This window comes from Scatophagus argus, chromosome 2 (genome assembly GCF_020382885.2).
Source record: "Scatophagus argus isolate fScaArg1 chromosome 2, fScaArg1.pri, whole genome shotgun sequence".
NCBI lineage: Eukaryota > Metazoa > Chordata > Actinopteri > Scatophagidae > Scatophagus > Scatophagus argus.
Window position 1 is genome coordinate 8,793,507 of NC_058494.1, and position 13,378 is coordinate 8,806,884.

Below are 13,378 nucleotides of genomic sequence, written 5' to 3' on the forward strand. Positions count from 1 at the left end.
ACTGGTTACAACTGGTAGGCAGCTTGTGACGAGGGGTCCCAGTTGAGTCAGGCTTCATTATAAAGGGGCATGCCATCGATTTTACATGAGGTCCAGTTTTCTTGTCATAGGGAGTAATACTTGGCTCATGAGGAACTGAAGTTTGAAAAAAATCAACCTGATCATCTCACCAAGGTGATTGGTCTTGAGACATCACACTTTTAAAAGAATACCTGCAATGTGAACTGGAGCATCCTTCAAGCTGAGGTTTGAGAGATGGGAGCATTTAGGAGGCAGTGAGGGTCTAACAAAAGATGCTAATGTGTTGCAATCTTATGTCTTATGTCAGTCTTAATGTTGGCAGTCTCTGTAGGTCATGTAGCTGAGTAACCAAAGACAAAGTGTAAAGGTTAAAGAAAAAAGATTCTGGGACAAGTTTTGAGAGCAGTCACATCCTTTTAGTGAACAGTGAGAATAAAGCTACAAACGGTCACAGATTTAAGTACAAAGGTCTTCAGAATAACATCAAGAGGACCTCATTTTATAAAAGGATCAGCAGCACAAGCCAAGGACAGAAACCAAGCCACAATTTTTGTAATAGTGACATCGCAGTTAGCAGTTGACTTTACTTTTCAAGATTTTCTAAATTTACCTTTTAGTGCTTTTTGGTAGGATCAGGGTAGTCAGACCCTCCTGAAGGACATCCCACAGCTATTTTTATCATTTCTAATTTTTCCTTTCAGTGCAACACTTTATAATATCAACATCTGCTCACTGTGTGAGAGGCTGCTGGTTGAGCATGTGCTCTTTGGAAAGGGTTCAGGTGGAAAATTACCATATTCACATGCTTGGTCCATCATCATCACGATAAAAATATAGCTCAATAATCTGGATGGTGGACATACCACAACATATTTCTTAAGGCAATAATGGTTAGACGACATACAAATATTTTGGATATGACAGTGTTCACAAAAAGTACATAATATAGGTTATCTACAAAATGTTCAACATTGATACCCAGAAAATAAACATCTACTCTTACACTACAAAAACTTTGAAATAGCTGTAGCTGGTACATCTAACTGGTGCAAAGGCTGCCATGGATACAGTGTAAGTGCTGTTTGACTGTTTGGGATAAGCTTTGGCCTTGTCCTGTGGCCCATTCAGGTTGCACTGCATCTATGAAGGCGTATATGGTGGGGTAGCACTTGAACCGTCTGTCCAGTATGTGTGTGTGTGTGTGTGTGTGTGTAAAAGTGAGATTATGAGCTTGAAAGAATGGTTGGATGATAAACAGATGGATGGATGGATAGATGGGTGGACGAGGAACAGCAAACTGGGCAGAATCACCACATTGAGGCTTCACTGTCACCATCTCAGATTTGTTAGTTTGTTTTTTTTTTTCCACAGCTAGTTAAAGTTCATGACAACATCAAGACTACTTCACAGGACCTTCATTTATTAATCCACCAAAACAGATTATATAGAATACAAGCTTTTTCAGGCTAGAAATCTCTCAAAGGCACAGGGTATCAGTTAATTGGCCAAATTCATAAGGAAGAGACATTTAAAAAAGTAAAATATGGCATCCACAATTAGCTGTCAATTAACATCCATGTGCCAACAAAATCCATAGTGCAGTATCATTCCAGATGCTACTCTGAGGTTAAAAAAACAACTTATATTTCAGACAATGCCATCCATTTAAGTCCAGCTCCCCTGCATAGTCATTGCTATAAAAGGCAAAGTGAGCAATATTTTTGAGTACAGAGTACAATGAAGAACACTGGAGTCTTATCATCTCTCCACAGCAATCAGGTCAGTGGTTAAGGCGGGGCAGGAGGGTGTGTATATACACACACGCACACACACTGTATACAGTATAGCTTAGGTGTGCAGTGGAGTGGGTATTAACATCCAGCCACTGTACAGACAGGGAAGGCACAGGGAGCGAGGGAAGGGCTCTAAATGATCAAGTGAAGGCAAAGAGAAAAATAATGGCAGCACAAAAGCACAAAATACAAAATTGGCAAAAGGTTCTCCCAATTTCTCACATGCTTTCACTCATGCGCGCACACACACCAGACGTCATCTGTTTGCAAACCAGATGCATACACAGGATGAAAAATGACATGATGTTCAACTTAGAGAAAAAGTGTGTGTGAGAGAGAGAGAGATAATTGTGTGACTAAGGTGGTGTGCTGTGGGTCTCAGTCAGGGTGTGCAGATTTAAACTTGTCCTGGACTGCTTGGCAGGCGGCTCCATCGGCTCCTTCTCGTTGACGGCGCTCAGAGAGCTGGACTGCAGCACCAGATCTGCGGTCTCGTCCTCGCTGTCCTCTTCCTCCTCCTCCTCTTCTTCTTCTGATGGACAAAGGCATTGGCATGATATTAGGTGAATGATGCCAAATTTTTAACTATTTGTGAAGCGGACCACACTGACGTTACCTTTCTCCAGGTCCGGAGAGCTTCTGCTCTTGATGGTGCTGGCAAACTGCAACACAGAGTAGGGGTTGGACATTTATAAACATCATCATCAAGTGCAGACTGAACCTGTGTGAGCAGCTGTCGTGCAGACACATACTTCTCCCATGACCGCAATGGGCGTCACTCCTTTGGCCTGGGCAACCCTGTGTTCTATCAGGTAGTACATGTATTCATCGTACAGCAAGCGGATCAGGTGGAAAGAGCCAAAACTGGCTGCACTGCGCAGGGTCAGGTCCCGGATTACCATAGAACTGGTGAGAAAGTGGAGAAGATAGATAAAATTATCTTCACCATAGAACCAAGTATTGTTATCTATATGATATTTCTCCTTTTGCCCTCACCTGTAGAAAGACCAGTTGAGCAAGAAGACCTTGGCAGCCTTTGGTAGAGCGACAGGGTTGTGTTCGTAGGGCTTTAGTGCCTGAGAGACCACACCATCCAGCCACGTAGCCCACTGCTCCAGAGAGTTCTGCTGCTGCAGAGTCATCTTAAAGTCTTGCTCCAGCCGCTGTACCACAAGGTCTTCACACTGACAAACCCAGGATGCCTGCTCCTGGGTGGACAAAGGTGAACAGTGTCAGGGCTCTGCTCCAGCTCATCTAAAACACCAGTTAACGGTAATGTAACTGAAAGGGGAAAAGGGAGAGACGGCAGTGCAAACCTGTACGTTAGTGAAATCAACCCGGTTGAGGTCAGAGAGCATCTGATTGATCTGGGCTGAGTTCTGGAGGACAGCGCGGGCTGCCTGAGCCAGGTGGTTCAGGCTGGTGTAGCGGCGCAGCGTCTGGGAGAAGGAGCCTACACACACCACCTGGAGGAAAGAAGGAGGAGTCATAATAAGACAGCAGGAAGACCCAGTTCGCACATAAGTGCATCTAGGGTTGTCCGATCTCAGGAGGACTGCACAGAAGACGTGTGAATGCACACTATGACTCACCAAGAACACAGTGAGATCCCATCAAATATAATAAAAGTTGTCACTTGAGACATATAGGGTAAATTATCATACAAATACCTTTATGCGAACCATCTCCTCTGGGATATTCATCATGGCGCCAGTCAACCAATTTTCCAGACTCTTGGCAAAGTTACGGATGGCCTGAGTTAAGGCACCTGAGGCAGGGAAGAAGTGATGTGGAGAGGAGAAAGAGCATTTACATTTAAACATGCAGGTGTGTGGCAGAATGCTAAACCCATGAACTTGCCACCATACTGAAAGACCAATGTTTCCTTCCCTTTTCAGGAGATGTTATGGCATGTTGTAAAAATGTCAATTAGCCTGGACTGGCTCACTAAACAGTTTGGTACACAGGGCTCTTATAGGCCTTACTAACTTACTAGGGATGGGTCTCAGCACATCAGGGATGAGCATCTCGACCAGAGTCTGGTAGAGCAGGTTGTCGCACTCCTTCGTCCAGCGCAGGACCGGCTCATACTTGCACAGCACCACCAGGCACGATTTGGGCAGACGCTTCTCAGACTCATTGTGCCTGCAGGAGATGACAGACCATATATACTCACTCAACATAGTGAATGAGATATATGCACAGGTTTGTCTTTGGTAAGAGTGTCTGTTAATGAGACTTACAGGTTAAGTGATTCTGTCTCACTGCTCTGGCTGAACCTCCAGAAGGATTTCCACAGTGTCTCCACAAGAGTGAACTGAAGGTTGACCATCACGTCCAGAATGGCCTGTGGGGATCACACATAATACCACAGAGGTGTTTAAACACCTGTCTTCACATTTCTGGCGCCATAACTGCTTGACATTTTACTCAAGTTTTGTTCAAAATTCAAGTGTTTTTGCACTAAACATTAACATGCTATACAACAATTTCACTTTGGTTTTGACATGACATTGCTTGTATGTGGACAGAAAACAAAATCTGATCCAGATCCTTTAATCCAGAGTATTATACTGAGTGTGTACGTCCTGTCTTTGTCCATGTCTGCCTACCTCACAGTGTTCTCTGTAGAGAGTCTGAAAGGCCTTGAGGTGTTCTAAAAGGATCCCATCCGGCAGGGTTCGATCTTGAAGATCAATGTCCACAAAGTCTGGCAATGGCCTTGATGCCTCTACACAAGATACAGCAACAGGGAAACAGAAAGAAATGCGTCAGACCCAACCTTGATTACCAAGTGGGATCATTACATGTCACTTCCTTTAAATAAAATCATATGATAAAGGGACTGTGTATTGCTAAAAAAAATAGTGAACATTTTAGAGCGTATGTGCTGCTCACCCAAAAACTGCTGATACTGCTGCACCTGCGCCGAAATATCACAGAGCGCTGTTGCCTGCTGCTGACCAATCCCACCTGATGTCCCATTGGTGATCCCCTGGGTCTTCTGAACTGGCTTTATCCTATTGGATAGGGTAGCCATCAAATAGGCACACATAGAAAAAGGGGAGACAAACTTTATGTTGCAGTTGAAGCACTTCAAACAAGCTGTAATAACATCATAAGCAAACGCCTGTTACATTGTTACATTGTTGAGGAATGGATCTTTACAACAAAGATGCACTTATGCCATGTTTACTTCTGGCACCACAATATGTCTATGTGTACAAATTTCACCCCTCACCACAGGGACACAGGTACGTGGCTGCTTGTGGGTACCTGTTTTTCTGGGAGAAAGGCTGCTGCCTCATCGCCATGTGCTGCTGTTCATCCATCAGCCTGAGTAGAGGCGAGCCAGATTTGATCCTCAGACCATAGTAGTGGTACTTAGAGTTCCCTCTGGAACACACACGAAAAGTTATGACAATGCCCTGAGATACTCATCTAGAAAATCAGTGTATGTGTGTGTGTGTGTGTGTGTGTGTGTGTGTGTGTGTACCTGGTCCCTAATCTCCGTGTACGAAGCCCCATGAAGACCGACCTGATGAGTTTGCCGAAGGATGCAGCATTAACAGGTTCTAGTTTCTGCTCCTGGCAGTGTAGCAGGTAGTGGTAGTAGAGGGTGCAACGAGGTAAGCTCACTCCCTCTGCCCCCTCGTAGTTATCACACAGCCACTGCACCTGGGGAATATGGGCGGCCACAGAATTAACTTTCAAGTCTTAGACTATAACCAATAAAATTTTCATTTTAAACTTGAGTACTCACAGTAGCAGGAGGGGCTCGAGAGTTAGGGCTGGAGTAACTCTGTCCTCCTCCTCCACCTCCACCTGCTGCTGCTGCTCCTCCTGCCCCTCCTAACACATAACCTCCCTGAATGACATAGCCAGCTCCACCAGCAGCAGCTCCCCCACTACTGGCTCCTGCTGCTGCAACAGAAACTGGCTGCGAGGTCACAGATCCGGTGATGTCTGACTCGGAGCTGGGTGTGGCCTCGTAGTAGGTTGAGGAGGAGGCGGGTGGCGTCTGGGAGTAGAGGGGTGAGTCCGAGAAAGGGTAGTTGCCCGATCGACTGAACCAGAAAAGACATGTACCCAAACATACAAATACACAAACAAACTCAGATTCAAATAAATGCAGACAGGTACAGTTGTGTGACCAGGCAAGTTGCAAGGTGCATGTAGGTATGTTAATGAGATATGCAGCATGCACATAGAGCAGGTCTGTATCTACTCACATGTTGGATGTGCTAAAAGTTGCATCTCCTCCTCCATCCACATACACCTGTCCAGAATAAACATGCTCCACCTGTAAAAATCAGGTGAACAACAGATTTAAAACATCATCTGTTGATTTACTGGCCGCCTGGGGACAAGACAACAAGCAGCAAACACAATACTGACATAAGGTATGATTATATTGTACATCTATTATCTGTTTACAAATCCAGCAGACACATATCAACATCAGCTTTCACTCTAAATTGTGTCTCTGTCCATCTGGTGAGAGTCAGTCCAATATCCATGCTCCCTCCAGCTGTTTTTGGCCTCCACCAACTCTTGTGGCTAATATTTGGCTCTTTAGCTGCTAAATGCTCCACTATGTCCACCTGCTAGTCTCTAGCTTTCTCTGTGTCACCCCATTTCAGATTACATGTATTAATTTTATCCATTAAAGTATACATAAAAAATATAGATTAGAGCAGCCTTAGATATCTAGCTTGAAGCAAACAGCAAAGAACAAAGAAACTTGATACACATCAACCAATTTCCTCTTAATACTATTCACACTGCATCTTTGCTGCACTTAGTTCTGTTGAATAAAGTGTGTTGTGCTCCATAACTGGGTCAAGAGGGATTTTTATCAGAAGAGGGACCACGCAGAAACATTATCCCAAACCTGTTTGACAGATCATCATTGTTGTTACAGTTACACATAAATGGAAGCAAAGCTGTTGACTGTATTTCTTCACAGACTCCATAGTTTAAAATGAATATTAAGAAATTTACTCACACAGGTTAACAACATGACCTGCAGAGTTCAGTGTTTAGATCATCTCAGAGAGCCAGAGGAGGCCATATTGAGAGTGAGTGATAGGGAACAAAAGAGGAGGAATGTGAAAGACACGCATCCTGTATCCCTCAGTTTCTATCTGCCTGTAACACTTGACAGAACCATTACTATTGCATGCACAATCACATTAGTTATACACTTTAACTGAACGTATTTATTGTATCTGATCTGACACAACAAGAGGAAATGTTTTCTCTGTTTACCTCCTGGTTAATGTGCACAGACTGAAGGTTGTTGATGTGGCCACTCTGAATCCTCTTGGCTGCCTGCGATACCGCTTGCAACACTGACCTCTGCTGGTGAGTAAAGCCATAGTGACAAGTATAACACTGGGTGCTTAATCATTTGTTCTGACTGCTCCTCCACTCAAAAAGCAAACCCATCGAGCTTGTGTGCATCTTACCTGCTGGGTGGTCTGCACTGGCTGAACCACCTGAGTAGGAACCCCAGGGGCAGGTGGGCTGGAGTCTGACAGACTGTCGTTAGAATGAACGGAACCCTCTAGAGATGGCAAAAGGAGGGTGAGGGAGAGAAGTTTCGTCATATGATGGAACAAATCTCATCAGAAAAAACAGCCACCGCTAGCACAAGTTCAGTACTCACGACATACTGCTTCCAAATCATAATAACAGCCACGGAAGAACATCCTGCTACAAAGTTGTTGTTTTTTTCAACTGAGAATAGACTGATAGTAGGGAGGAGGAAGAGTGTGTGTCTGTCCACCTTTCATCTTTATATCTTGTATGCAGAAGGACAGCCTTGGACAACTAATCTCCCCAGATGGAGAGAGAAATCACTCCATCTTGTAAACATGCAGATCAGATGAGAGAGGGAAATGAGAAATACATGAGGGATGATGGATACGATGGGAACAAAAGATGGAGGGTGGGTGGGGGAGAAGGTAATGTTCACATCCTTGTGCCCTTCAATTGAGGGGAGTGTTTACTCAGTTCAGCTTTCACTGTGCCGCTCTTTAACCTGGGTTAACTGCTGTAACTACACTTGGGTAGAGTTACACTTGCAGCACAACTTTACACAACCCACCACTCAATTTGATTTGACATGAAAACTGTTGGAAAATGACAACTGGGTTTCTCTTCGAATGTAAATTTTAAATCTTAAAATCGTCCTACATACGTGGACGTATGGAAAGCTTTAACTTTTTATTTGAACAAATTTAAATTCTTCCAATTCAAAAACAATAATGAATGTTTGCTCAATAAATTATCATTAGAAGTGACTTTTTCCACAGACTCAGTGCAGGGAAAATGAGGGGTACTGACTGAACAAAATAACGACGGTGATGTCAATCTGTGTAAACTATTCTATTCTATGAGTTTATTTGGGTTTACCCAATCCTGACAATTGCTGCTAAAGTCAGAATACAGACCACTGGAGCATGCCCACATAACAGCCTACCAAATCTTGTTGATAAAACATTAATAGATATATTTTATAATTTTCATCAAGTGTTACTGTGGATGCACCTGAAACTATTCTTAACTGATTACCCAACAAGTTAATCCACATAAATTTTAGCCAACACTCCAATTATGCCTTTTGTCACATTCAAATATTAAACATTTGTTGGTTAAAAGCACTGTTAAAAGATCAATATGGGCTCTGGTAACTTGTGCTGTAAATTGTAATTTTTTTTCATTTTATAGGCAAAATAATGAATCGAACATCACTAAGATATCAACAAGATATGTTTACTGATGATCCTGGTTGTAGCACCAAGTAGTACATAGTAGACTTCAGCTAGAAGATTTCTGTTATGATTTCTGTTAGTTTAACTGGTAAAGGTGTGGCGTTATAAAGCTTTAACTTCTTGCTGCTACACAATCTCTGCTGCAAAATGAATAACTATTTAAAACAAATTTTCCTCCGACAGTTACTGATACTATCAAGTCCCAGTCTAATAGAAAAACATTTTCCTTTCAATGCATGTCACATACCTTCTGTTTTGTGCTGTTAAAAAGAAGCAGGATTTTACCTTGTTGAAACCTTTTGTCCATCCATGTGTGGTTATACTGTATCCAGTTTAAATATTTAAGTAATCATTCTAGCCCAGTATCATAAATGTGGATATATTGGACATAAAAAGACTATGGCTCTGTGTGGATCCCCTTACGTGAGGAAGGATCACTAAATAAGCTGCATTATGTTCTACTAAGTAGAACCAAGCTGTTTTTAACTGAGAGATGTGAGATATGAAGGAATGGCAGTTTTTAATAAACACAGTTATTCAGCTAACTTAGTTGTCCCACTTCATGGGAATGGGCCAAGCCCCAGGCCTGTGAGTTTCTCACTCTGGGTGAGAGTGCACAGTGTTATTTGATACTGGCAGGCAAAAAGATCTACGAATAGACGGCCCTAAAATAAACATACAGACAGACACCAGTGTTGGGGTCAGTTGCCTCACATCTCCAATAGCTAAAACCATATTTTAAAATACCAACTCAATTCTTCATGACTGAGCATTTGCTTTTATACGTCCAGGTACATTTTAAGAAAGACAGGCATAAATCAATTTAAAATAATATCTGGAAAGGGTCCAAAGCCTTGTAAGCACACATTACATTAGCTACCACAGATACTGGTCTAACTGTTTGAACTATCGCAGAAATTGAGAACTAAAAATCATGTTGATATGACATAATAAAAAAGAAACATAATTATACTACCATCGCTCTGTAAAGGCAAAAGCAGCAGAATGCAAGAGAAGTAAGGTTTCATCCATCAGCTCCCACGTTTGGGACTACGCAGCCTAGCAACCAAGTCCATCAGCTTATTTTGTGCTCATAATGTATGCACTACCCAACCAGAGAGGCAAAGTACATCATCAGGTTTTTGCTCCTAATGGGACTTACTGTAGATCTCTGCTTCTCTTTATTCTGGCCATCTAATTTAAATATTTAAAGAATTTCAGACTATTTTAAAGGTGAATGCAACTCAGTAGGGAAGAAAACCTGAAACTTACATGACCTACACTGAACTAACAAACATCATCACCATGACTATTAATCACTATGGTAGTTAGTAGTCTGTTGTACATAAGTATAGTGGATGTCTGTGAATATGACTTTAACGTGTTTTTGTGCCAACAGTGGCTGCAGGAATTGGTGACCTGTTCAAAACACTACACTCGAACTCTCTTTCAAAAGTCCTGTTGGTGAAATATTCATAAACAAGAGAAATCTGGGCTTGTTATAATGACAGGGGGCTAAAATGAGTACCGAGGTCAACTATTACAGAATGAACCTATTATAATGTTGATTGGTGGGGCTAGTTATTTATCATGTAAAAACAGGAAGTCTTCACATCTCAGAACCTTGGACCAGCAAATATTTGTTTTTCCTTTCCCAAATGACTTAAACAATTACTCATTTATATAAATTGTTCATAATTAATTTTCTGATTGATTAACTGATGGAGTAATTGTTTTGGCACTATTTGATATCACTTTAACTTTTCTAAACCACTAATCGAAAACTTTAAGAAATTTTATGGCAATATGATGAGCCCTGGCAACTAAAGACAAGCATTAGTCATCATTTAAAACATGTACCAACAATGATTTATACAGAACTCTCCTCTGCCCTGTTTGGTAACCAAAATCCGTCACTATGTAACAGACAAACTGCCAGTCTCCAACCAGGATCCAGTCTGTCGCTCACACCCTTGACACAGATTTGTGAGACAAACTAAAGCTTGATCGGACTGCATGTCATATCATGCCCTCCTGCTGCCTACATGAGTTAGAAATTGTGTATTATGTGAGCAGGTGTGTGCAGAATGTGTTATGCAGGTATGTGTCAGTCATTCACCAGTCTCTCACCTGTCACAGTTACTATGATGTACTGAGGCGAGCTACCCTGCCCATTACTCTTTTGGGCCGCAGAGTGCTGGATCTCGGGGGTTACATAGTGCTGTGTGGGAGTGGTCAGAACCACTGCCTTCTGGCTCTGGGTCTGACTGGCTGGTGCTTGAGAACAAAGAGCATCCTGTCCTGTTTTTGAGGCAGTGGCTGATTGGTTAGCTGACGCAATGCTTCCAGAGGCTGCTGGGATCTCAGACAGGAAGTGTGCAGTCTTTGCAGATGAGGGTGTGGTAGCAGCAGGTGTTGCTATGGTTACTGTGTTGGCCTGCTGAGGCTGAAGGTCCTCTGAGTATCCAGAAGTTGCCATGGCAACCAGTGCTTTGAGGAACTAGTTCTGTGGATAAAAAGAGATGACACTCATAAATGAAAGTCCTACAACATGGTTGTTAGAACATTGCATCAACTAAATAATAATCACATTGTTGTTATATACATATACATATTGTTTTTATTTTCGTTATCTTTCAAATATATTCATTTTTGAGTTATTGTCAGTTTTCTATTTATTCTTCTTGATTTGCAGTATTGCTTGCTATCATTCTTTATATTTTCTTGTACTACATTTAATGATGTGCAGTTCCTTGTATGTTAAAACCTACTTGACAATAAACCCAGTTCTGATTCGTGCTCTGTCTACGTTTTTACCACACAGACCTGGCATATGTGTGTGGCTGTGTGTAACATAAACTAGAGGAGGAAGTAGGGCTTTTGTCTGAGACTAAGCAGCAGTCTAGAGCTTTTCCTGTTTGGTCAAGTATGAAAAATATTGCGAATTTAAGCACCATATATAAAGCAATGGATTAAATATCCAAAACAAGGCTCACTGACAGTGGCCATGGCATGAAAGCGAAATAAAACAAGTTAATGTCTAAGTAAAGATGGCAAAATATACGACCGTGGTCAGTCCCACACATTACCATCTGTAAATAAACTCATATTAATCATCTGAACCACTGTCAGCTAGGACCTTAGGCCATCCCACTGGAAAATAAGCCACTCCTGCGTAAACCAACACTGAAGGCAAACAAGACAATCAGATGATCATCCGTCGTGTGCTCGGGAGTGACCTGCCGAATTCAATGTCAGACCAAAAACTTTTTCAAAGTCAAAAATGATCCTGAAATATACTATGATCATATCTCAACGTATAATACTCATAAACGATTCAGTTCCGTGATCAATTCCATGTGCTTTTCTATATCTAATGTTTCTGAGTAGCTTCCTTGAAAAGTGAGTTGAGAAAGCGAGAGCGATCCTAGCTTCCCCAGCTAGCAGCACACGTTGGGTTGTGACGTTAAGGCGAGCTAACCAGTTGCTTATTAGTCTCTCATGTTAAGACAGTCTATAAATCTCGAAGCACGCCACCAATCCTGTTTCACAATAATTTCATCGTAAACCAACAAAGGGGAACGACACAGCCTGAACATTCTAACAAATTAGCAAGAAAAGTGCGACTGGTACTACAACACACCCGCCATCTTGTGCTCTTATCAAAGATCTGACATCGTCATAACAACGTTTGTAACGAAGCTAGCAGCAGCAGTCACTCCGGTCATCACCGACACACTCCACCAATTTCACGTTAACGACTGTACAAACAAGCACATGTATATAATTAAGACAATATGAAATGATAATTCTTATATATATTTGACTTTTCACCTCCAGTTTATCCAAGTATTGTCCTTTTTAGTCGTTCACGTTTTTTTCTTTAGATTTAGCTTGTTATTGTTGACTCCCGTTGCTTGGCTCTTGTCGCCAGGACTACCGTGACTATGGCGCCTTCATGCCTTCACCGGGGCAACTGTTGCTACCCTCTCGTCATCGCTCCGCCCTACACTAAGTGCTGATTGGCCTACTTGAGAGGCGGTCGTGGCGTCAGTAAAATATCCGATCGTTGATTGGTGCGCAGGCCCTGTCTGTCATTATCGCTGGAGCCTAACGTCAAATGACTACTTCTAACGTTACTTAGTTTTTTGATTGCTTGTGACTGAGAACAGTATGATAATATCATCATAGCACTCCCACAGTCTAAAGGTCGGATGTGTTATAACATCAAACCAGTGTAAATCTCCTTTCTCAGAACAATTTCTTTTACAACTTTACAGTTTACAATTTCACCAAAATGTAAACATTCACTCAGCTTTCCTAATAGAACATATGCTTCCAGAAACTTCGATTTGGCATACATTAAAATAGTTCTTCATCTTGTGATGAACTCACTGAAACAACATTTAAATTGCTAATGTAAATTTGCAAGTGCCTTTTGGGAGGATTTGCATTTAAGGTTATGCTCACAATTCAATATTTACTTAATTAACTAAGGATTCTTGGTTTAAACATGAGGGATGGATGCCTCAGTCATTAAAATGATTTTTATTTTTGTAAATTTCTTTTTACATAAGAATGGATTTCTGAAAATACAGCGAAATTTCAACATATTTCACAGTGCCATGTATCTCTCCAATCACTAATTGGAAATGATGGAGATGGAAGAAGACCCCTGCTTTGTTCTATATTTGAAATCTTTGCACAAGAACCATATTTTATTTTACTTTATTTCATTTTATTTTATCTTATTTTAGATTTTATTCTATTATTATATGTTACTTG

At 41.6% G+C, this 13,378-nt stretch overlaps 1 protein-coding gene across 7 annotated transcripts; it reads right to left on the reverse strand.

The window, feature by feature from the left end:
• Window positions 1-1,424: 1,424 nt before the first annotated feature.
• Window positions 1,425-12,599, reverse strand: rfx1b (regulatory factor X, 1b (influences HLA class II expression)). Of its 7 annotated transcripts, none has more exons than XM_046406278.1 (18): window positions 12,428-12,599; window positions 10,724-11,099; window positions 7,286-7,383; window positions 7,086-7,175; window positions 6,047-6,093; window positions 5,578-5,881; window positions 5,311-5,492; window positions 5,091-5,210; window positions 4,713-4,834; window positions 4,427-4,545; window positions 4,058-4,161; window positions 3,808-3,959; window positions 3,485-3,582; window positions 3,131-3,280; window positions 2,811-3,022; window positions 2,567-2,720; window positions 2,431-2,476; window positions 1,425-2,346 (listed from the first exon to the last, which is right to left on the reverse strand). In XM_046406278.1, the coding sequence occupies exons 2-18, from the start codon at window positions 11,070-11,072 to the stop codon at window positions 2,171-2,173; spliced, it is 2,523 nt and encodes an 840-aa protein (XP_046262234.1). In that variant the 5' UTR covers window positions 11,073-11,099; window positions 12,428-12,599; the 3' UTR covers window positions 1,425-2,170. The 7 variants fall into 7 exon arrangements, with proteins under 7 accessions (XP_046262234.1, XP_046262215.1, XP_046262225.1 ...); XM_046406259.1 differs by having other exon boundaries at window positions 6,047-6,117; XM_046406269.1 differs by having other exon boundaries at window positions 7,086-7,178.
• Between the last annotated feature and the right edge of the window lie 779 nt (window positions 12,600-13,378).